The 22553-nt window shown below is 36.9% G+C and overlaps 1 protein-coding gene across 3 annotated transcripts in view; it reads left to right on the forward strand.

Moving 5' to 3' along the window:
• The window catches only part of LOC103041329 (GEN1 Holliday junction 5' flap endonuclease), a 60645-nt gene that overhangs the window by 17724 nt on the left and 20368 nt on the right, over positions 1-22553 (forward strand). For 2 of the 3 annotated variants that reach the window (XM_022671515.2, XM_022671516.2), the window contains exons 3-10: positions 15298-15502; positions 16028-16204; positions 16952-17062; positions 17227-17300; positions 18470-18555; positions 19882-20032; positions 20899-20935; positions 21025-21105. In XM_022671515.2, coding sequence (XP_022527236.2) covers positions 15298-15502; positions 16028-16204; positions 16952-17062; positions 17227-17300; positions 18470-18555; positions 19882-20032; positions 20899-20935; positions 21025-21105 — 922 coding nt within the window. The remainder of the gene's footprint in view (positions 1-15297; positions 15503-16027; positions 16205-16951; positions 17063-17226; positions 17301-18469; positions 18556-19881; positions 20033-20898; positions 20936-21024; positions 21106-22553) is intronic. The other variant, XM_022671518.2, reaches the window with a different exon arrangement.

Here is a 22553-nt window from a genome sequence, read left to right on the forward strand (position 1 = left end):
TTTTTATTATTTCTTATGAGTCAGCGGCGCTTAAAACAGTGTTTTGGGTATTACCAAAATGTAGAAAAGTAGATTTACTTGGGCTGCCAGTTTAAGAAGCTCTGAGGGAAAGGAGCATTCTCCGCTCATGATCTGTTAGCTTCATACTACAAACTGATATTTATTTATACTGTTTATATATTACTTTTATATTTTATTTAATAATCCCCAAATACTAATAAAATTACAATCTAACGAATTCCAAAAGATATAAACGAAAAACGGCACGCAATAGCATAAATAAAATAAAGAAATATTATTTCTGCCCCAAAAAGACGCGTCGTCACCCCGGCGATGTGTGCGGCGCAAACCGATTAACCCACGCGCGGAGCTTAAAACAGGCAGAGCTGCAGCTGCTGACACGCGTGCAGCACTGTGTGATTATAACAGTGTAACTTGTGGTACATCATAAAGATCATAGTGTGATTTGTTGTATTAAAACAGATCTACCTCACAGACCATTTTCTGGAGCACCACCTGACAGAGCGCAAAGGAAAGCGGTGGGAATTCTCGGCTGACCCGGCGCGAGTTCGGGCATCAGGTTCGGGTTCGCGCAGACAATCTGAACTCTACAACGCATTTAAACAATTGCACAGTGTCCGCCTGGCTTTAAATTATTTTATCCAAGTCTTCCACTCATGTCCAAGCGCCACTTTAAATGCACAATTCACCCTGATGTAGCTGCAAATACCTGAGGAGTCCTGGATTAATCTACACACTTATCTGTACTGAAATCAGTTTATTTGAGTGAGTAAAGCACTTTTGAAGTTCGTTAGCCCTGTATCAATATTATGCATAATAATATGCACAATACTGATATTTTTTTCATATTTACTCGGTTTTTAATCCGTCTTTTTAAATCAGTGCCGAATATCCGGAGGTCAAAAAACGCTATTCGGGCCAGCCCTAAAATATTAAGTCTTTCAGAGTAAATTGGCATTATTTTTCTGATCACAGAATAATCAATAGAGTGACCGAGTTCAGTATTTAAATATCTTTTAATGTGACACTTACCGATCGCAAGATGGAGTCTGTGGCCAAAACACTGTAGCCTGCTCCACTGGTTTATTTCGGCTGCCTTTATCATGTTAGATGCGTTATCTGTGGTTATGCACACTTGCCCCTCTTCATTTAAACCCCAGTTGGCCAACGCATCTTTTAATCCATTAGCGATGTTCTCTCCCGTGTGGTCAAGAGGAAAGTACGACGTCTGCAGACAACGGCTCTTTAATTCAAAATGTTCACTTATGAAGTGAACAGTGAGACTTTGGTACGGTTCAGCGGTTCGGCTCGACCACATATCTGTCGTTGTCGCGTAGTACTCCACGTTTCTCAGCTCCGTTTCAACTTTGTTCCTACATGTAGTGTACAATTCTGGTATGGCAACTTGGCAGAAGTATGTGCGGGATGGAAGCTGGTATCTTTTGTCAAGCGTCAAGAGAAGGTTTTGGAAGCCACTTTTAGACACTGTGTATATCGGTATCATGCCTTTAGCCAGGTACTTCGCGACGGCATCTGTTATCTCACGGTGCCTTCGCGAGCTTCTTTCATATGGCGCAATGCGTTCAAATGCCTGTGTAACAGAAGTTTGCCTGGCCGTGGCGCTAGGCAATTGTGCCCGAGGAAGGGATTCATCCTTGGATCTTTTAACCATGCACTCATCGTAGAGCTGTCTGTGATGACGAGGCTGAAGTTGGTTTGATATTCGCAGCTCCAGATTCGTTTGGCTCGATATTCGCAGCCTCGTATTCCCCGGCTGAAGTTGGTTTGATATTCGCAGCTGCCGCTTCACTGAACCACCGTGAACTAAAGGGAGCGTTCACAAACACCCGCTGTTTATATTAAACACCTCACAGATCAACACTGAAGGAGATAGAATGAAGAAAAGCAGTACATCTGTTTATTAACAATGTAAATATACAATATCGTATTAAATGTAATTTTGTATATTGTAAAATATTTATTTTAATTACTGAATTTATAATTATATAATAAATAATTAAACATATATTTAATAAAATTATATTTAAAAGCCATTGCGCTCAAAAAATATGAGGCAGATGTTCAAGTGTGATTTTGAAGAACTTTTTCATGTTGGGTCAGAACAAATACACATGATCTGAAGAGTACTAGTCTTCTTCTTTAAGGAAAACCTGGAAGTAGCCTGGCCAAAGCTGATTTTATACTTTAAAATGAACTGGCAAACTTTGAAAGACTTTTTCATCTTGGGCCAGAACACATACACATCAGATGAAGAGAACTACTCTCCCACTTTGAGGAAAACCTGGAATTAGCCTGGCCCGAGCTGATTTTATACTTTAAAATCAACTGGCAACATAGCATACCAATCCATAATGCACAATTTTTTTTATGTAAAGCTGATGTTCTAGTGTGATTTTGAAGGACTTTTTCATCTTGGGCCAGACCAAATACACATGATCTGAAGAGTACTAGTCTTCTACTTTAAGAAAAACCTGGAAATAGCCTGGCCCAAGCTGATTTTATACTTTAAAATGAACTGGCAACATAGCATACCAATCCATAATGCACAATTTTTTTTATGTAAAGCTGATGTTCTAGTGTGATTTTGAAGGACTTTTTCATCTTGGGCCAGACCAAATACACATGATATAAAGAGTACTAGTCTTCTACTTTAAGGAAAACCTGGAATTAGCCTGGCCCGAGCTGATTTTATACTTTAAAATTAACTGGCAACATGGCCTACCGATCCATAATGCACAAAGAAATTGAATATAAAGCTGATGTTCTAGTGTGATTTTCAAGGACTTTTTAATCTTGGGCCAGACCAAATACACATGATCTGAAGAGAACTAGTCTTCTACTTTAAGGAAAACCTGGAAATAGTTTGGCCCAAGCTGATTTTATACTTTAAAATGAACTGGCAACATGGAATACCGATCCATAATGCACAAAGAAATTGAATATAAAGCTGATGTTCTAGTGTGATTTTGAAGGACTTTTCAATCTTGGGCCAGAACAAATACACATGATCTGAAGAGAACTATTCTTCTATTTTAAGGAAAACCTGGAATTAGCCTGGCCCAAGCTGATTTTATACTTTAAAATGAACTGGCAACATGGCATACCGATCCATAATGCACAATTTTTCTTTATGTAAAGCTGATGTTCTAGTGTGATTTTGAAGGACTTTTTAATCTTGGGCCAGAACAAATACACATGATCTGAAGAGAACTAGTCTTCTACTTTAAGGAAAACCTGGAATTAGCCTGGCCCAAGCTGATTTTATACTTTAAAATGAACTGGCAACATAGCATACCGATCCATAATGCACAATTTTTTTATGTAAAGCTGATGTTCTAGTGTGATTTTGAAGGACTTTTTCATCTTGGGCCAGACCAAATACACATGATCTAAAGAGTAGAGACCGACCGATATGGGTTTTTCTAAGGCCGATGCCGATACCGATCATTAGTGGTCAGAGTCAGCCGATGGCCGATGTGACCTGCCGATTTTTAGGGCCGATATGCTATCGTATTATATTTATTTGGCATGCTTAAAATCATACTAGTAAGAGGAGGCACAACAGTTGTAAACTTCACACAATTTATTGAAAATAAGGTTAGCATTTTATAGTGACTTTAATGTTACTATATCACTATATGTTAATAAAAAAAAATTAATTTTATTTAGATTGTATTATCCATAACATTTTATTTTATTCATTATATAACATATGTTCTATATACACTATATATTCATGTTTATAGTAGAAATATTATGTTGGCTATTATATAAAATTTACTGTAGGGGCCTACTAATTAACAAATGTATGACTTGTTGCAGTCTGTTAGTCTATTAATTATTCATTTTAATATGTTTAACAGAGTGCAAGAAGACTTCCATAATGTGACAACTTTAGATAGTTACTCCAAAACGGCAAAGCTCATTTCTTCTTCAACTCCATGCAGTTGAAAACGAATGGACATGGGAGGACAATGTTATAAAATGTTCACATTAGGGCTGCAGCTATTATTTTACAAAAATGGGTGACGTTTAAATTAAGAATAAAATTATAAATAATGCAAAAACAGACAGGTGCTGTAATTTAAATATAGCTTTATCTGTTTTTTTTTTTCTTCTTCAAATGAGCTCCTTAGCCAGAGAAACGCGTCTCATCAGCTGTACTGGAGGTTCGGTGCGTGAGCGGAAAATGAGTTGAGAAAGCTGAAGAGCGCGGACTTTATAGGTTCAGGATAAAATGAGCTTTTATCAGAAAAGTCTGGAGGGGGTTCTAAAGTAGAACCCGACAAAACAGAAAATTCTGCTCATCGTTTCATTTAATATCTAACAGCGCAAACCGCTTTAAACGGGTGAGTTTTACAGCAGAACAGCAGGAGGCGGCATGATTTAATGTCTGTTTGTAGTGAAGGAAAAAGAGATGTTTTATTTTAACTCCATTATTTTAGAAACTATTTGTTTTATTAATTCGTTTACAATAAAGCTTATTTACATAAGGAGAAGTACAGTCCTCTAATAATCCTGACTAACCAGTAATTATTATTTCAGCGCAGCTGATGCTGCGAATATCCTTAAACAGTTTTAGTCCTGCCCTTTTTCATTTCGTCTAAAAATAATTTAAATACTGAAAATATCAAGTGTTAATTTGATTTTATTTACTTAGATTTTCGTTTCTGAAGAAGAGACGTCAGTTATTTTATACTAGAGCTTATAGATAGGGCTTGCCTTGCATAGTCAGGGCGCATTCCAAATGCACTCCTGCCATCAACGCTAAGCATAGTTTCGTTTGGAGAGAAATGCTACAACACCGATGCAGTTGAAATTCTATTCTTTTTCAGTAAATGAAGCAACATCACAGATTACTAATCATGAGAGAAAATATAGACTTTGGGACACTGGATTGTAAAAATGGATGCCTTACCCGTTGAAAGTCTTGCTCACTCTTGAAACCTTGCGCTGCGTTCCAAGTAGCTGCCCGCAGATGTGCCGGATTAAAATCGGCGCGGCCAAATAAGAAAATCGGCCGATGCCGATTGATAAAAAAAATAACAAAAATCGGCCGATTAAATCGGCTGGCCGATCGATCGGTCGGCCTCTACTAAAGAGTACTAGTCTTCTACTTTAGGGAAAGCCTGGAATTAGCCTGGCCCAAGCTGATTTTATACTTTAAAATTAACTGGCAACATGGCCTACCGATCCATAATGCACAAAGAAATTGAATATAAAGCTGATGTTCTAGTGTGATTTTGAAGGACTTTTTAATCTTGGGCCAGACCAAATACACATGATCTGAAGAGAACTAGTCTTCTACTTTAAGTAAAACCTGGAATTAGCCTGGCTTGAGCTGATTTTATACTTTAAAATGAACTGGCAACATAGCATACCGATCCATAATGCACAATTTTTTTTATGTAAAGCTGATGTTCTAGTGTGATTTTGAAGGGCTTTTTCATCTTGGGCCAGACCAAATACACAAGATCTGAAGAGTACTAGTCTTCTACTTTAAGGAAAACCTGGAATTAGCCTGGCCCGAGCTGATTTTATACTTTAAAATGAACTGGCAACATAGCATACCAATCCATAATGCACAAAGAAATTGAATATAAAGCTGATGTTCTAGTGTGATTTTGAAGGACTTTTTAATCTTGGGCCAGAACAAATACTCATGATCTGAAGAGAACTAGTCTTCTACTTTAAGAAAAACCTGGAATTAGCCTGGCCCAAGCTGATTTTATACTTTAAAATGAACTGGCAACATGGAATACCGATCCATAAAGCACAATTTTTTTATGTAAAGCTGATGTTCTAGTGTGATTTTGAAGGACTTTTTCATCTTGGTCCAGACCAAATACACATGATCTAAAGAGTACTAGTCTTCTACTTTAAGGAAATTTTGGGATTTGCCTGGCCCGAGCTGATTTTAGACTGCACAATTAATTGGCAACATGGCAGCACAAAAAAAATATTATTTAAAGCTGATATTCCAGTATGATTTTGGACTTTTTTTCAGACCAAATACACATCAGATGAAGAGTTCTGGTATTCTCAAAATCAATGCTTTATATTCATTATTTCTGTGCAAAATGGCTTTCATGTCATGTTGCCAATTCATTTTAAAGGATAAAATCAGCTCGGGCCAGGCTAATTCCAAGTTTTCCTTAAAGTAGAAGACTAGTTCTCTTCAGATCATGTGTATTTGTTCTGGCCCAAGATTAAAAAATTCTTCAAACTTGTACTGGAACAGTGTTTTTTTTTTGTGCAAAATGGCTCGTTATACCATGTTTCCAGTTCATTTTAAAGTATAAAATCAGCTTGGGCCAGGCTAATTCCAGGTTTTCCTTAAAATAGAAGAATAGTTCTCTTCAGATCATGTGTATTTGTTCTGGCCCAAGATTAAAAAGTCCTTGAAAATCACACTAGAACATCAGCTTTATATTCAATTTCTTTGTGCATTATGGATCGGTATTCCATGTTGCCAGTTCATTTTAAAGTATAAAATCAGCTTGGGCCAAACTATTTCCAGGTTTTCCTTAAAGTAGAAGACTAGTTCTCTTCAGATCATGTGTATTTGGTCTGGCCCAAGATTAAAAAGTCCTTGAAAATCACACTAGAACATCAGCTTTATATTCAATTTCTTTGTGCATTATGGATCGGTAGGCCATGTTGCCAGTTAATTTTAAAGTATAAAATCAGCTCGGGCCAGGCTAATTCCAGGTTTTCCTTAAAGTAGAAGACTAGTACTCTTTAGATCATGTGTATTTGGTCTGGCCCAAGATGAAAAAGTCCTTCAAAATCACACTGGAACATCAGCTTTACATAAAACAATTGTGCATTATGGATCGGTATTCCATGTTGCCAGTTCATTTTAAAGTATAAAATCAGCTTGGGCCAAGCTATTTCCAGGTTTTCCTTAAAGTAGAAGACTAGTACTCTTTAGATCATGTGTATTTGGTCTGGCTCAAGATGAAAAAGTCCTTCAAAATCACACTAGAACATCAGCTTTACATAAAAAAATTGTGCATTATGGATTGGTATGCTATGTTGCCAGTTCATTTTAAAGTATAAAATCAGCTCGGGCCAGGCTAATTCCAGGTTTTCCTCAAAGTGGGAGAGTAGTTCTCTTCATCTGATGTGTATGTGTTCTGGCCCAAGATGAAAAAGTCTTTCAAAGTTTGCCAGTTCATTTTAAAGTATAAAATCAGCTTTGGCCAGGCTACTTTCAGGTTTTCCTTAAAGAAGAAGACTAGTACTCTTCAGATCATGTGTATTTGTTCTGACCCAACATGAAAAAGTTCTTCAAAATCACACTTGAACATCTGCCTCATATTTTTTGAGCGCAATGGCTTTTAAAATATAATTTTATTAAATATATATTTTATTATTTATTGTAATATATAATTATAAATTCAGTAATTAAAATAAATATTTTACAATATACAAAATTATATTTAATAATATATTGTATATTTACATTGTTAATAAACAGATGTACTGCTTTTCTTCATTCTATCTCCTTCAGTGTTGATCTGTGAGGTGTTTAATATAAACAGCGGGTGTTTGTGAACGCTCCCTTTAGTTCACGGTGGTTCAGTGAAGCGGCAGCTGCGAATATCAAACCAACTTCAGCCGGGGAATACGAGACTGCGAATATCGAGCCAAACGAATCTGGAGCTGCGAATATCAAACCAACTTCAGCCTCGTTCTGTGATGCTTCTTCAGGTGTTGATAGAGGTTAGTGGTATTACCTCTTGAGGTTAGCACAGTTGCTCGACATGTTTTGCACAGTACCTGTTTTTGGTCAATGTCAGTTTTCCTGAAACCAAAATGCTCCCACACACAGGATGTGCTGTTTTTCTTTGGTACCAACTCGTCCACTGGACTTTGGGCCTCGCACGGTTGTTCAGATGAAAGGCTCATCTTTTTTTCCTGACAGCGCAGTGCTACTTATTTTTAACTTTCAGCTTCTATCTTACTGTAGGGGTCCACTAGCACTTTAGCCTCGTCGCATCCTATTCAATTCAATGGAGAGAGCCGCGGTGCATGCTGGCTTCGTTGCGTTGAACGCAGCCCCGCCCTCCAGTGAAAAAAAATATTCAAATGAATCCAGCCCCTGCTGCATCAGGCCAATCGGAGAAGAGCAGGCGGTGTGCTCACACACACACAAGCCTCTCACACACAGAACAGGCGCTTTTAACCACAGAAATTGGAAACACTTGCAGGCTATTGGCTAATTCAAATCGCAGCTCCTGCGATTGAAAAATCACGTCCATTCAAATCGCGATTTCGATTAAAAACGATTAATCGTTCAGCCCTACACCATTGTGCCAGTTGGTGCTTGATGAAGCGCCATTTAATTCAGATCTAGATTTAGAATAACTTTGTAATTACATGTCATGTCAGACAATGCACTCGTTTGTGTTAATTTAAACTTGTTTGGTCAAACATTTCAGCTTGTTTACAAAGGTTAAAAGGTCAGTCTGAACACCACTTTGTGAACATTCTGGTTGAAGCCACCTGATCAATACCCATAACATGTAGACACATTTTGACTAGTTCTAACTCAATTGATGAATATCCTACAAACTTCAATAGATTTACATGTGAATTTAAGCATCATCATGTTGAAAGGCCTCTGCTGAACATTAATAACAGGTGAAAAACTTTTGATTTCTAAATGTGACAGAGCATCTCTAATCATATTAGACTTTTTCACACATCACCGTTCTATGCTCTAGTAGGCACCATTGTGCCAGTTGGTGCTTGAACCCGCTGATTGCCGCTTGCGGCTTTATTTATTTATTATTATTATTATATATTTTTTAATCATTCACTTCAAACAACCCGACAGGATATAGCACTTAATCATAACACAAGTTAACAATCGGTCCGGACCTTGGCCTGTCAAAATTTTCTCTAACTGGACCTTCTTCTGAATTCTAATTAAATACCCCTGGCATAGAAGATGCTTCTGCTACTTTTAAGTTGTATGTCTGGCTGCATTTTGGCTTTCCATTGGAAAAAAGATAAATGGTAACCGAGTGACCAACAAGACACAAACCATATGTAAATACTGTCAGTAAATTGAACACGTAACTGTTTCATAGGCAGGTGTACTAATCCCTTAGCTCTGTACTGTATTTAAAAAACATGTTCCGTCTCTGTTTGCGCTTCAAGCATAGTCTTAATATGACTGGTTATGATTATGAATAGTTAAATTACAAGAGATTTAGGAGGAAAAAAACACAAACCATAGGCTTAATATGACTGGTTGTGGTTTGCACTTATTGTTTGCACTATATAAGACCTAGAAAAGTTTTATTTTTATTTTTCATTCTTATTTCTATTCCTTATAGAATCAATGTGTGAGAGAAACCAGTCTGTTAAGTTTGCGTTATATGATTTTGTCAAATAAAACTAAAATTTTCAAGCCATTTTTCATTTTTGACGTTTTCTTCTCGTCTAATCTCGTCTCGTCTCGTTCTCGTGAACCCAGTATCGTGTCTCGTCTCGTGATATTAGCGTCTCGTCACACCCCTATTTATTCCCCTTGTACACAAGCTCATCTCTGCTTTTTCTCATGACCCAGTCCTTGTCATGAAAGCTATGGAAGAGGACAATTATAACTCTGGGTCTTCCACCAGTGTTTCCCCCTGCGTTGGTCGAGCTGCCCAGTCGATGGGCTCTTTCAATAACCGGCTGACTCTGAAACAGCCTGGAACCAAACTCAGCTCCCCGTTGATTCCAGCCCCTCCGGGATCCCAATGATACGCAGGTTACATCTTCTGGATCGGTTCTCCAAGTCCTCTAACTTCTCCACTAGCGAGGCATTTGAGTGCTTAAGCAAGTCGCACTCCCGCTTGAGCCGCTCCAGCTGGGTGTCATGCACAGTCAGTGTAGACTCCAATTCAGCAACATTATTCAAGTGAGAGTCGAATATCCGCTCCAGTGATTTGAGTCGTTTCCGGATCGGTTGAAGGGATTCGTTCAGGATTCTAATGGTTTTCTCCATTTTCTGGTCAAATTGTTCGCTAAACGCCGTAACCATTTCAGAGGGGTGTCGCCATTGAAAGATAAGCCTGCAGTGGGAGACAGCGGTGAGCTATTTTCCTGTGATATATCAGACGCTTTCCTGCGCTCGGGTCTTCGCGAGGCAGGAAGAGGAGCTCTCCGCCTGGTCTGGAACAGTAGCTGCTGCTGGTGTAGATGCGTCGGTCCATCGGGAACTTAGTATAGCAGTGGGGTCAGATGAGTTGGGCTTAGAACCAGCTCTATCTCTATCAGATTTCTCGACATGACCAGTGCAAATTAATTCTGGGATTCTAAAACGTAATTTTTTAAATGCAGAAAAAGCAAAAATAGTTGTTCCCCAGGGAGTAAGTTCAAACACGTCTAACTACCCTGCCATTAACCCTGAATCCCCCTAAAGCTAAATTATTAAGTAAACTGTTCGAAAAATATTATATATACAGTGCTGTGGAAAAGTGTTTGCCCCCTTCATGAGTTCTTATTTTTTTGCATGTTTGTCACTCTTAAATGTTTCAGATCATCAAACTACATATATACATATTAGTCAAAGTGAGTTCCAACACAGCAAAATTCAGTTTTTAAATGTTTTTAATATAAATGGAGAAAAGAAAATCCAATCGTTCATGACCTCATGTTAAAACATAATAACTAATTGTGCTACCCTTAGCAGCAACATTTGCAATCATGCATTAGCTGTACCTTGAGTCATGAGTTATTTACGGCACTGTGGAAGAATTTTGTTCCACTCTTTTTTAGAATTTATGTTGTTTCCCCACATTGAAGGGTTTTCCAGCATGAACCACCCTTTTTAGGTCATGCCACAGTATCTCAATAGGATTTAGGTCAGGACTTTGACTAGGCCACTCCAAAGTCTTTACTTCAGCCACTCAGAGGTGAACTTGCTGATGTGTTTTAGATCAGTAATAAGCGGTAAACTAAAGTTTTATTCTGTCCTGATCCCTAATAATTCCTAATATTAAATCATTCCTTGCATTTTCCCTTTGGGTAATAAAGAAGTCTTATTTTATTTGTTTATTTTATTTGACTTGTTTTTTTATTCAAATAACAGGGACAATACACATTAATCAACATCATTATTTCATAATGTAAATGTGACAGATTTAGCCAAATGGCTAATTTTCATCTGCTGTCCCTGGGCAGGTTGATGTTCTAAAGGAAACCATCTTAAACAACAGTAGAAATAATTAATTAAAAACACACAAGTTAAATAAAATGCAGCATAAAACAGTGTCAGTCATTATGTAGCTGTTGACCCTCTTACTTCAGATGGGAGAGAATTCCAGTCATGTAAGGCACGGAAGGAAAAAACATTCTGGCCAAAAACACTTTTTTTTTAGTGCAATAGTACAGTCATCTCTTGTGGTAGGCCTTGTTGATCTATTTGTGACCTATTTGTGACACACACATTCTTCTAGCACTGGCTAGTGCTGGGCGATATGGGGAAAAATCATATATCACATATATATCACATCCACATCTTACCAGGTGGGTACAAGGTGACAGATTTTAAATAGATTTTTAAAAATCATACATCCACACAGGTCCGGAGTCCCCCCATACCCCCCACATGTTTGGCCCTTAAAACAAGTACAAGAGGACAAATATATTAACTCTAATAAAACGCTTGTAATAAAATTGTGTGTAATCAAAGTATTATTTCCCCTTCCTGAATGCAGGCAACTACAAAAAGTAAAATACAGCAGTATATATCAGTGTTAATTTTGACAGGTGATTTTGATTTAGTTTTAGTCTTAATGTATAATCGTTTGTCACATTTTATATATTATTAGTTTTAGTCAAGTTTTAGTCAATTATTAGTTTTGGTCTAATAAATTTGTCATATATGGTCATATGTGTTTAACTGTTTTTCTATTTTCTATTTGTTGTTATTTTGAGATTTTTTTTACTGCTAATGTTTATTAAAATAATAGCCTTTAAGTTTTGTTGCATTTAAATTATGCTAACATTTAAATATATTAAATCAAGTGACCTGTAATGGAGGTGGGTGTAATAAAGGCAAGTTTCTGAAATTATCCACTTCTACTGCAGTACAGATTTATACTAACATTACTGGCTTTCAGTAGACTAGACTTACATTACTTAACAAGAGTATTTAAAACTCATCCAGTTCAGTAACAGCAATGTTTAGCTCCGTTCAAATACAGCTACACAGATTATATAATCTTCTGTATTTAGTAAAAGTGTTACCTGCCTTCAGAAATCTGAACAAGCTCACCTCTCTAAATATCTTGGTGAGGAGACTCCATGCCACATATTTAGACCTGAGTTTTCCAGGGTAGCGCAGCTGAATTGATGAAATGATGTTTATCCAGTAAATGGGAGAGGAGTCGCTGTGTGGATCAGCTGTGTGAGGTTCAGAGTGAGGGGCTCGGGGGTGAGGGGGATTGGGGAGGGGGCTTGTGGTACTTGGCTGAGCATGCAGTTCAGTGTGCTGCCTGATCGTTCCGTTCCGATACAATATCGGTATCGGGGCCGATATTTACGTCATTCGACAAATCGAATATTGGGCGGGCCAGCCGATCCACTTACCGATCCATTTTCCAGTCTGCAGCTTGAGCTGGACCATAAACCCGCCGAAACATTAACACGAAACACATCACTGATTCGGATTCCAGTTTAACAGTTTACCCTGAACCCCCAGCTGCTTCAGTCTGTGGCTGAGTAAACTTTAGTTGTTTGTCTACAAAAAAATTCAATTATCTGGAGAGTTTTAACGCTGTACAGCAGAACAGTACACGTAAAGTCAGCGTCTGAGGGTGAACAGATTAACGCCTGCAGTATGTTAGCCTAGCTAGCACTGAACTGACAGCAGTTGCATTCTGGTGTTGTAAAGGTTTAACTACAGACTGGAGGGAAGGATATTCATAATCCACATATCCTATAATCTACAAACACTAACCAGCACAAACACACCTATCTGTTTTTAAAAACAGCGATTTATTTAGTAATACAGTTAGCATCACCAGCTAGCCTTTAGCCATTTCCATTAAGATCTGCAGTCTGTTAGCCTAGCTAGCAAAATCATTCCGGCATTGTGAATGTAATAAATAACTATCTTGAGTGAACTACAGCCATAATCCACAATGAATATCAAACCACAGCTCCTACCAACCCTAACCAGCACTAAGACATCAATCTGTTATTAAAAAACAGTGATTAAGTTAGCTATTGCAGCTAATCCTCTACACTACCTGTCAAAATAAAAGTCTCCCGCGCAACTGTGCAAAAAAAATGCCCTGAATTTAATATTTAGCGTATTTAATACTTAACTTTTTTTAAATATTTAACAAAAATTAAAACATTTAATTTGAAAGGAAACTATTGTGTATTTGCATATAAAGTGTATCAAATAAATTACTTTTGAATGCATTTACAAAAAATGCACTAGTGTACACTCTTCAAAGGGCTGTATGGTCTGTTTCAGCCTCATTATGTAACCTTAATCATTAGTATTATTAATAAACTAAAAGTATCAGTATTTGTATCGGTACCGGCAATTTTATATCGGTATCGGATCGGAGCTGAAAAAAGTGTACTGTCCCATCACTAGTCTGTTCGCAGCGCTACTTAAACGGGAAATAGAAAATAAAGTTTATCGAATCAAATGGCCCGCCTTATCATTGTCATTGTCATCGATATCGTTTTATCGCCCAGCACTACCCCCAGGGCACTCCAGCTTTATAATTCAAATATCTGGATGTTGAATTACTGATTCTTACACATTGCTTTCTATTCTCTAAGTATAATTTTATCCATTTTATTGCTAATGGCGATAGCTGTCAATTTGTTTAATAAAATGTTATGGCTCACTGTATCAAACGTTTTTCTAAAATCAAGGAAAACTGCACCAACAACGCCTCCTTGTCCATTTTTGCCTTAAAGTTTCCTAAAAAGAAACAATTTGTGGTTTCAATGGAATAGTGGCTGCTAAATCCAAACTGCAAAGGATGGAGAGTCACTAGGCTATTATTAATATAAAAAGCCAGCTGTTAGCTGGCCATTTTTCTGCAACTTTAGATGGGAAAGCGAGGATGCTTATGGGTCTGTAGTTATTATCTGCTTGATATCCTGATTTGTGAATAGGTGTAAATACAGCATGTTTCCAAATGGCAGGGAAAATTCCCTCCTCAAATGACTTGTTCATAACCCTTATTAATGGACCTAGAAGAACATATTTTAGTTTTTAGAAAGAATCCATTCCATAGACATCTTTAGCCCTGGAGTTTTTCATGGAGCTAATGATAATTTCTACTTTTGATTCTGTAATTTCATTAAACGAGAATTTTGGATACAGGAAATTAATTAACTGTGGTACATTATGTTGCTTCACTGGACCACAGGTTTCTGTGAGACTTTTAACTGAATCCATAAAATAATTCTAAAAAATATCAGCTATCCAATCATGATCTTGAGTTTACTTCTATGTTTATTTTAAAATACTGTTGTGATATGCTACTCTTTCCTATAATTTTTTTTAGGTTCTGCCATATTAATTTTGCATTACCTTTTGCTCCATTAATAACGTTAACATAAAACAATTGCTTTAGCTTTTCAGATTTTCTTTAACACCCTGTTTCTTAGCATTGTAAAAGTGTTCCTATCGTGATCTTTTCTTGTCTTTAGAAACTCTTTTAGTGCATGGTCTCTTTGTTTCATAATATACAATAGATCCCCATTTAACCATGGTAGACAATTCTGTTGAGATCATTATATCATGTACCACAGACGAAAGTTGTAGCATCCTCTTCCACACAATTTTGAGAGAGATGCTCTGGCCAGTTAACTTCACTCGGTGCAACTTTAAGTTGTTAAATTCACTTCTAGGTATCCTAATTATTGGAAGTGCAGTATTGTCAGAGAACTTTTTTTTGTACGTTTCCTAGCAACTACTGTAAGGTTGTGGTCAGATAATCCTGTTTCTTTAGCGGGATCACAGCACTTCAGAGTATTTAAACAGCTTATCACAAAAATCAACATTTGATGGGCGATAAATACCAATGATTATTAAAGAGGCGAAAGGGAAATGTTCAAACCAAAACATTCTAAATCTGTGCATTCATATTTGCATTTGTCTGACACTTAAACTGACACTCTGGTTTTAAATGTATTACCATAATATCCAGTTTTCTGCTCACTGATATTCTGGCTCATTCACAAAATGTTTTGGTCATTATTGTTTTTGTCTTGCAGCAATTTGTTTTTTCGTGTGTCATCTCTTCTTCGGATGGGGGTAAAACTTGTGTTTGTAATGGAGGGAGAAGCCCCCAAAATCAAAGCAGAGACTATAAGCAAGAGGATTGAGGGTGCATTCCGTAGGGGTAAAACCGAGAGTGGTCCCAAACAGGCAAAAACCACAAACACAGGCAGGGGGCGCTTTAAGGCAGTCCTTCGAGAGGTAACCCCTAGTGGTTTTTTACATGTACTTTTGTGTTTACACTAATTCACACTCTTTTCAGGTGCGCTTTGTTTTATGTGGTCTTTTTCCACTTTTGGTAATGGTGCACTTGTAGCAATTCCAGACCATCTATGATTTTAAGATCTAATTACATCTATATGAACTCTGTTGTATTCAGTTTGATAATGCTTTTCCAGTAATTTTCTGCTCTACAGATACAATTGTCTTCATGCTTTATTTTAATTATTTAAGACTGTTTGTTTAAGAAGGCTTTAATGCTGCTGTAGAATAAATCCGAAGGATGTCTATGGTACACTAAAAAAAGAAAGCTTGCATACCCATTTGCTTTCCTTACTTGCTGAATTTGATTTACTGATTTGCAGGCACTGGCACAGGCAAAACCAGTCAAGTCATTCTACTGTTAGTATCAGAGTCTGACAGTGATGTGCTTTTTGGGATGTGTCTACTTTTTTATACAGTGAAGAGACGACTGTTTGTTTCTTTCTCCCGCTTTCTCTTTCTCAGTGTGCTGAGATGTTAGACTGTCTGGGTGTACCGTGGGTAGCTGCAGCCGGTGAAGCAGAGGCAATGTGCGCCTTCTTGGATGCACAGGGCTTGGTGGATGGCTGCATTACTAGTGATGGAGATGCTTTCCTATACGGCGCTCAAACTGTCTACAGAAACTTCAACATGAACACAAAGGTAGTGGCTTAATCTTCATACTTTTATATCTTCATAATACACTCCTTTAATATAGTCGACATGCCAGCTCAATCTCTTTAATGAAATCTCCTCCGGAAAGGATCTTGGGATTGTACGGTTAGAAGTAACTCCACAGGTAAAATACACCCAAGTAAACACAGTGGGCAATATTGAGGGAGGCAAAAGGTACTGACATCATGTTCATTTATCATACAATAAGTTGATAACGTAATAATCGCAGATTATGTAGCACTAAAGGGTTCCCAGTCTCATTAGCATGATACAAGTTTCCTCGATAAACTCAATAGAGGAGCTACTCATACTGTATTACCAACATGCTGCAGACTATGCCCACATGACAACTAGGCTGGAGGCAGAAAGAGGCTAGAAAAAAATCATTATATTGTAAAACTGTGTATTTTCAGAATATTTCTAATATACTCATACTTTCACAACGCAGTTCAGAAATGTTGCTTTATTTTACTTATCTAAAGATAAAAAATCAAAATTAAAGTTGTCGTCAACTAGCAGCTGGTCAAAATGGACCAATACATATGCACAAAATTAACAGTGTGGCTGAAAAGATGTAAACTGTAGCACTGTGTGATGCACAGTGACTCCGCAAACAGAAGATACGACAGAAATCACAAAGGAAGCACACCATTTGTACCCATTGCATTTCTTAAAAATAAAACTTATGAAACTCTCTTTTTCTGATCACCACAATATCTGTTTGTTGCTCTCCAGGACCCTCAGATAGACTGTTATAAGATGTCCAGAGTGGAGACTGAGCTTCAGCTGAAGCGAGAGACACTTGTCGGTCTAGCTGTACTCCTCGGCTGTGATTACATACCAAAGGCATGTCTTTAAATAAATATATATATTTTATATATATATATATATATATATATATATATATATATATATATATATATATATATATATATATATATATAAATATAAATATATATATATAGACAGTCATAGGAGTGAATCTAAATGCTTCTTTTTTGATCTTCTAGGGTGTTGCAGGTGTTGGAAAAGAGCAAACTCTCAAGTTGATACAGAATCTAAATGGACAAACTCTTCTTCAGAAGTACGTACACAAGTTTTTTAAACATAGTTTTTAAAATATATTTGTGAATTATTTACTCAGACATGGTAGTGTTGGCAATACAAAGTACTGGGCTTATTGTTGTGCAATAAGATGTAGGTTCTCCAAGATAGTTTGTTGTATTTTGATTACTCTATTAAAGGATGATGTAGAAAAGATGATGCAAAACAGAATTACTGAATTCTTTCAACAAAAATGTTTTAATTAGTAAGGTTTATATTTTTGTTTGTCAGATTTCTTTTACAGTAAATTGGTAAACAAACCACCTAAGGTTTAAAAACTTAAAGCTTTAAAACCCAGTTCTATCGGATGTGCGGCACAGATGTAAAGGCTGCTGGAGATGCGCATGTTCATATAAAGTTCAAATGTTTTGTGCCTTTGTGCCCAATACCGTGCCGGAGCCTCAGTGCTGCTAATCCCAGATCAGCTAACTTGCTATCTCCATGAACATCATACATGTCTAGAACGAAGAGATCTTTAACAAAGACAAAAACAGGCAGAGCTTCCAAAACAAAACAAGTGATTACAATAAAAAACAAACTTTATAGGAGATGAGTAGACCAGTGTGTATTTAATGTCTGAAAACTGTCAGCTGACATTATGAGACCCAGCACATTCAGATGCTTTGTGTATAACAACACTATAGTAACTCTGTTTGAAATTCGTTTCAATGCAAAACATTTTTATTTTAACCTGTAAAGCAAAGCTTTCACAAACTAACCGGCTCATCAGCATAATTCTTTTGTACTGATTCAACTTGCTTGTTATGCTTGCAGTGTTTGCAAATATTACAATTTTCTCTGTTTTTGAAAACTCGCACAAACTACAATCTAGTGACAAATGTCATAAAAGTACTTTAAAAAATTGTTTTCATGGCAGTTTGGTGTTGTGTTGAGTTATAAGGGTGCTGGTGTATGGTCCCTCAAAAAGAACATACAATCTAGAGTTAAGTGTGGAAGATACCTAGACTTTTCATAATTTGTCAGGATTATTTAATTTGTTAAGTACATAATCTAAGTATGTGCAATTGTACTGTGCTGTTTTTTTTCCCTTACATTGCAGTGTTTTTTCATCATTCAAGTTTTTTCCCCAGCTGAAACGTTATTTAAAAAAGTTTTTCCATGCATTTATTTTCCTCTGTATTACCAAAGGTTCAGTGAGTGGAAGAGTAATGTTATAGAGACTGTGGAAGTTGCTGCAAAGAAGGTCAGCCATTGTCTAGTGTGTCGCCACCCTGGTGAGTAGAGTTTTTAGAATTCATATACACGCCTCTAGTCCAATATAGGCAGCATAGCTAGTATGCAGTGTTAAGTTCGTCAAAAACTTTTCATCGTAGTTTTCATCGACGAAGCTTTTTTTTCAAGACAAAGATGAGACGATACCTAAATAAAAACAGCAATAAATAAAAACGAAACGAAATTAACTGACATTGTCATCAACGAATAAAAACGAGACGAAAATGTTTGGCAAGGACGAAATCCAATCAGAACTGATTTAGTTTTGTGAAAGGTAGGGACCAGTTAGGAAGAGATCCAATCACTACTACTTTAGCGAAGGTGGAGAGGCGGGACAAGCGGGGTATTCAACCAATCAGAACCCGTCTCTCAGTACCCGCGGTTAGATACAAAACCCGTGAGAAAAGACTCGCCTGTGATCTGTCGTTACTTATGGGGCTTGACTCGGAGTTAACTGGACAATGTCGGCAGCAGAGAGAAAGAGGAGTGATTATTTCTCCTTTGACGTCGCAAAAAAACAGATACTGTGTAAACCGCGTGGAGCGACTCCATCTCCGGTAAAAACACCACTAATCTTTTAGTCTTCTGCAGACCAGAGTCACACAGATCTCCATGCAGAGATCGGTGTTTTAATGCTGATGTTATTTTATGAGCTGATGGTGTGTTTAACTTGACGGTGGACTAAAAGACACCACTGCTAAGTTAATGTTTCTGTAGCAGAACTCACTTATTAAGATAAGATCATCTGTTTAATCCCACAGTGGAAAACAGAGCTAGTGCAGACAGCAGGAACAGGTCAGAAAGAACCTTAATAGAAAAAAATAACAATAAAATAAGTGAATCCATGAACCCAAAAGTCTGTGTAAAGTTCCTTACAGCACTTTCTCACTTTCTCATCACTTTAACTCATGTAGTCTCTCAGTACATCCTGAGAGCATCTCTATGTGTATGTGTATGTGTATGTGTATGTGTATGTGTATGTGTATGTGTATGTGTGTGTGTGTGTGTGTGTGTGTGTGTGTGTAAAAACAACAACTGTATTTTTACATCTACTTATACAGATGTTTTATAACCTGATTTCTAGAACAAAATTTTAAATTATGACTAAAACTAAACGCTATTTTGTCACAAGCCTATGACTAATACTAAATCAGAATTTGTTGTCAAAATTAACACTGCTACTATGCATGCACCAATATTATTCTCACATTTTGCAGAATAATTCATTGACCGTAGTCCCTCAGATGTTTGAAAGTACTTCAAAAGCTTGATATCTGATTGTAACCACTTCTTATGCATTCTGTTTTTTCCTCTTTCACTTGCTCTAGGTTCTGCTAAATCTCATGAGCGTAATGGCTGTATGTACTGTGGGAGTAAGCAGTTCTGTCAGCCCCATGACTATGACTTCCAGTGTCCCTGTGATTGGCACCGTACTGAACATGCTCGACAGTCATCCTCTATTGAAGCCAATATTAAAAAGTGTGTCTGCATTCTGATTTCCAAGGTTTTGTTTTGATCTATGAAATCTTTGTAAAAAAAGACCTCCAGAAAGCAGAAAATGACTTCAAATTTGTTTTTAATAATCAGTAGTGTTTAAAACGTAGGTCACCACAATAGATATTAGCTCTGTTAGAAAATGAGGATTTATCAATAATGATTATCCTTTAACCAATATTTTAATATAAATGTGGAATATGTGCATCATAAGAAAAATCTACTTCATTTATTTAGAAAAAAATGAAAAAAAGATGTCCGTTACTTTTCAGAAATAGCTGGTGTTTCCTCTTTGGGTGAAAAATCTCATATTTCCTATAATCCTTCACTGACATTAATAGCTTCAGTTATTGCACAGGAATAAAACAAAAAATGTCAGACGTTGGTTTGCACCTGTTTTTCTTTTTTTTTTTTTTTTGTGCCCAAATAATTCAGCTTGTATTCACTTGTCCAACACATTGTTCCAGATGTCCTGGTATTTGATTAGTTGTTCTCTGTTAAACTGAGATATAAAATATATATTATTTACTCACTCTCTTTTGGTTGGTAGATACAAATTTGGCATTTTAGGATTGCAGAAGACCTGGCAATGTTGTTTTAAGGGTTCTTGTAAATTGTTTTGTGGTTAATTTCTAAGTTTGTTAAGCCCTTTTCAGTCCCTTGTGAGTTTTTTGCTATTTGTTATATTAAGCAAATAAACCTTGTGCTTGTAAATGTGCTTTTTTGTAGAGGACATGAACACTTAATACACAAATCAGAAACACAAATTTATCAGGGGAACATAAACTTTGGCACATGGCTGTATGTGCTCGAAAATAAATAATAGTACGGTTCTGTTGTTCTGTCTATAGGAAAACCCTAGCCTGTGAGCGTTTCCCCTTCACAGAGGTAAGTGTATCAATATACTATATTATTGAAGATTATAATAAAGTTCTAATCTAATTTAAGCCATGTCATTTGTGTAACCTCACCTTTAGATCATAAGTGAATTTCTGGTTCCAAAGGACAAAGCTGTCAATAGTTTCAAGAGGAGGAAACCCAACCTACCCCTTATGCAGGTACCAGCCTTTGTATAATTTGCACTGTGTTCATTACAACTTAAACTTTTATGCAGATCAAATTCTAGCGTAGCTGTTCTTATGAAGGTGTCCCCAAAATGCTAAACAGTGTGTTAATAGTTTATTTAATAAAAAATGCTTTCACCAATTAGACATAACATTACGACCACCTTCTTGTTTCAACAACTATTATCCATTTGATCAGTTCTACTAATTATATACAGTTAGGCCCATAAATATTTGGACAGTGACACACAATCATCATAATTTGAGCTCTGCATGCCAACACACTGGATTCCAGGTGTGGCGCTTGGACGCTGTTGCTGTCAACATGCGATTAAAGGAGCTCTCAATGGAAGTAAAACTGACTACTTCTTAGCAGCCTAATGATTGGTTGAGAGTGGACATTTTAAGAGTGGCCAAATCAACAGTTTGTTCATATTGGCAAAATGTAGTGCAGTGGTGAACAGTCTGTCATAAAGGGAAGATGTAATGAGAGTGAATACAGAGGGTTCAGCACAAAATTCAAATTATTAATAGAAAGCCAAATTAGACTTTACAAAAAAAAACATCTAAAGAAAATCTAATAAAAGCCAGTCAAATTAAGATCAACCTGTACTAGAATGATGGGAAGAAGAAAGTATAGAGAAGGCTTGAAATGGCTCGAAACAAAGCTCACCACATTCTCTGTAAAACATGGTGGTGGTATGGTTGTGCTTGGCTTTCAATGGCACTGGGTCACTAGTATTTATTAAAGATATGACTGAAGCAAAAGGAGGATTTCTGTACAAGTGTACAGGGATTTACTTCCTGCTCAGATTCAACTAAATACAGTAAGGTTGATTGAGTGGTGCTGAACAGTGCACAGATGGATAGAGTGAAGAAAAAACAGTCAGTCACCAGATCTCAACCCGATGAGCTGCATTTCAATAGTTTTTAAGACAAAACTAAAGACAGAAAGACCCACAAACCAGCAACAACTGAAGCTGCAGTACAGTCCTGGCAAAATATCTTAAAAGACATATGGGTGTGTTTGGTGATGTTTAGGTTCCAGGATTCTCAACAAAGGAAATAAAATTATGGTAAAATGTATTTGTTGAATAACTTTAGAGACCCTGAAATAAGGAGGCCTTGTAGAAACTGACTATAGTTCCTAGATACTTATTCAGATTTGTTTTTTGTTAAGCCTCTGGAATTAAACCTGAAAGTCTACAGTTCACTCACATCTCAGTTATTTCAAATCCAGTTTGGTGACATGCAGAGCCCAAATCATAAAGAATGCATTGCTGTCCAAATGTTTATGGACCTAACTGTAGGACACGTTGTAGTTCTATAATTATAGCATGTAGTTCTATCTGTTTCTCTGCCTACCTGATTATCCTCCTTTTACCCTGTTTTTCAATGATGAGGGAGCTGTTCCACAAAGCGAGCTTAAAAATTATTATTTA

Source organism: Astyanax mexicanus, chromosome 2 (assembly GCF_023375975.1).
Source record: "Astyanax mexicanus isolate ESR-SI-001 chromosome 2, AstMex3_surface, whole genome shotgun sequence".
In the NCBI taxonomy this organism is placed as follows: Eukaryota; Metazoa; Chordata; class Actinopteri; order Characiformes; family Acestrorhamphidae; genus Astyanax; species Astyanax mexicanus.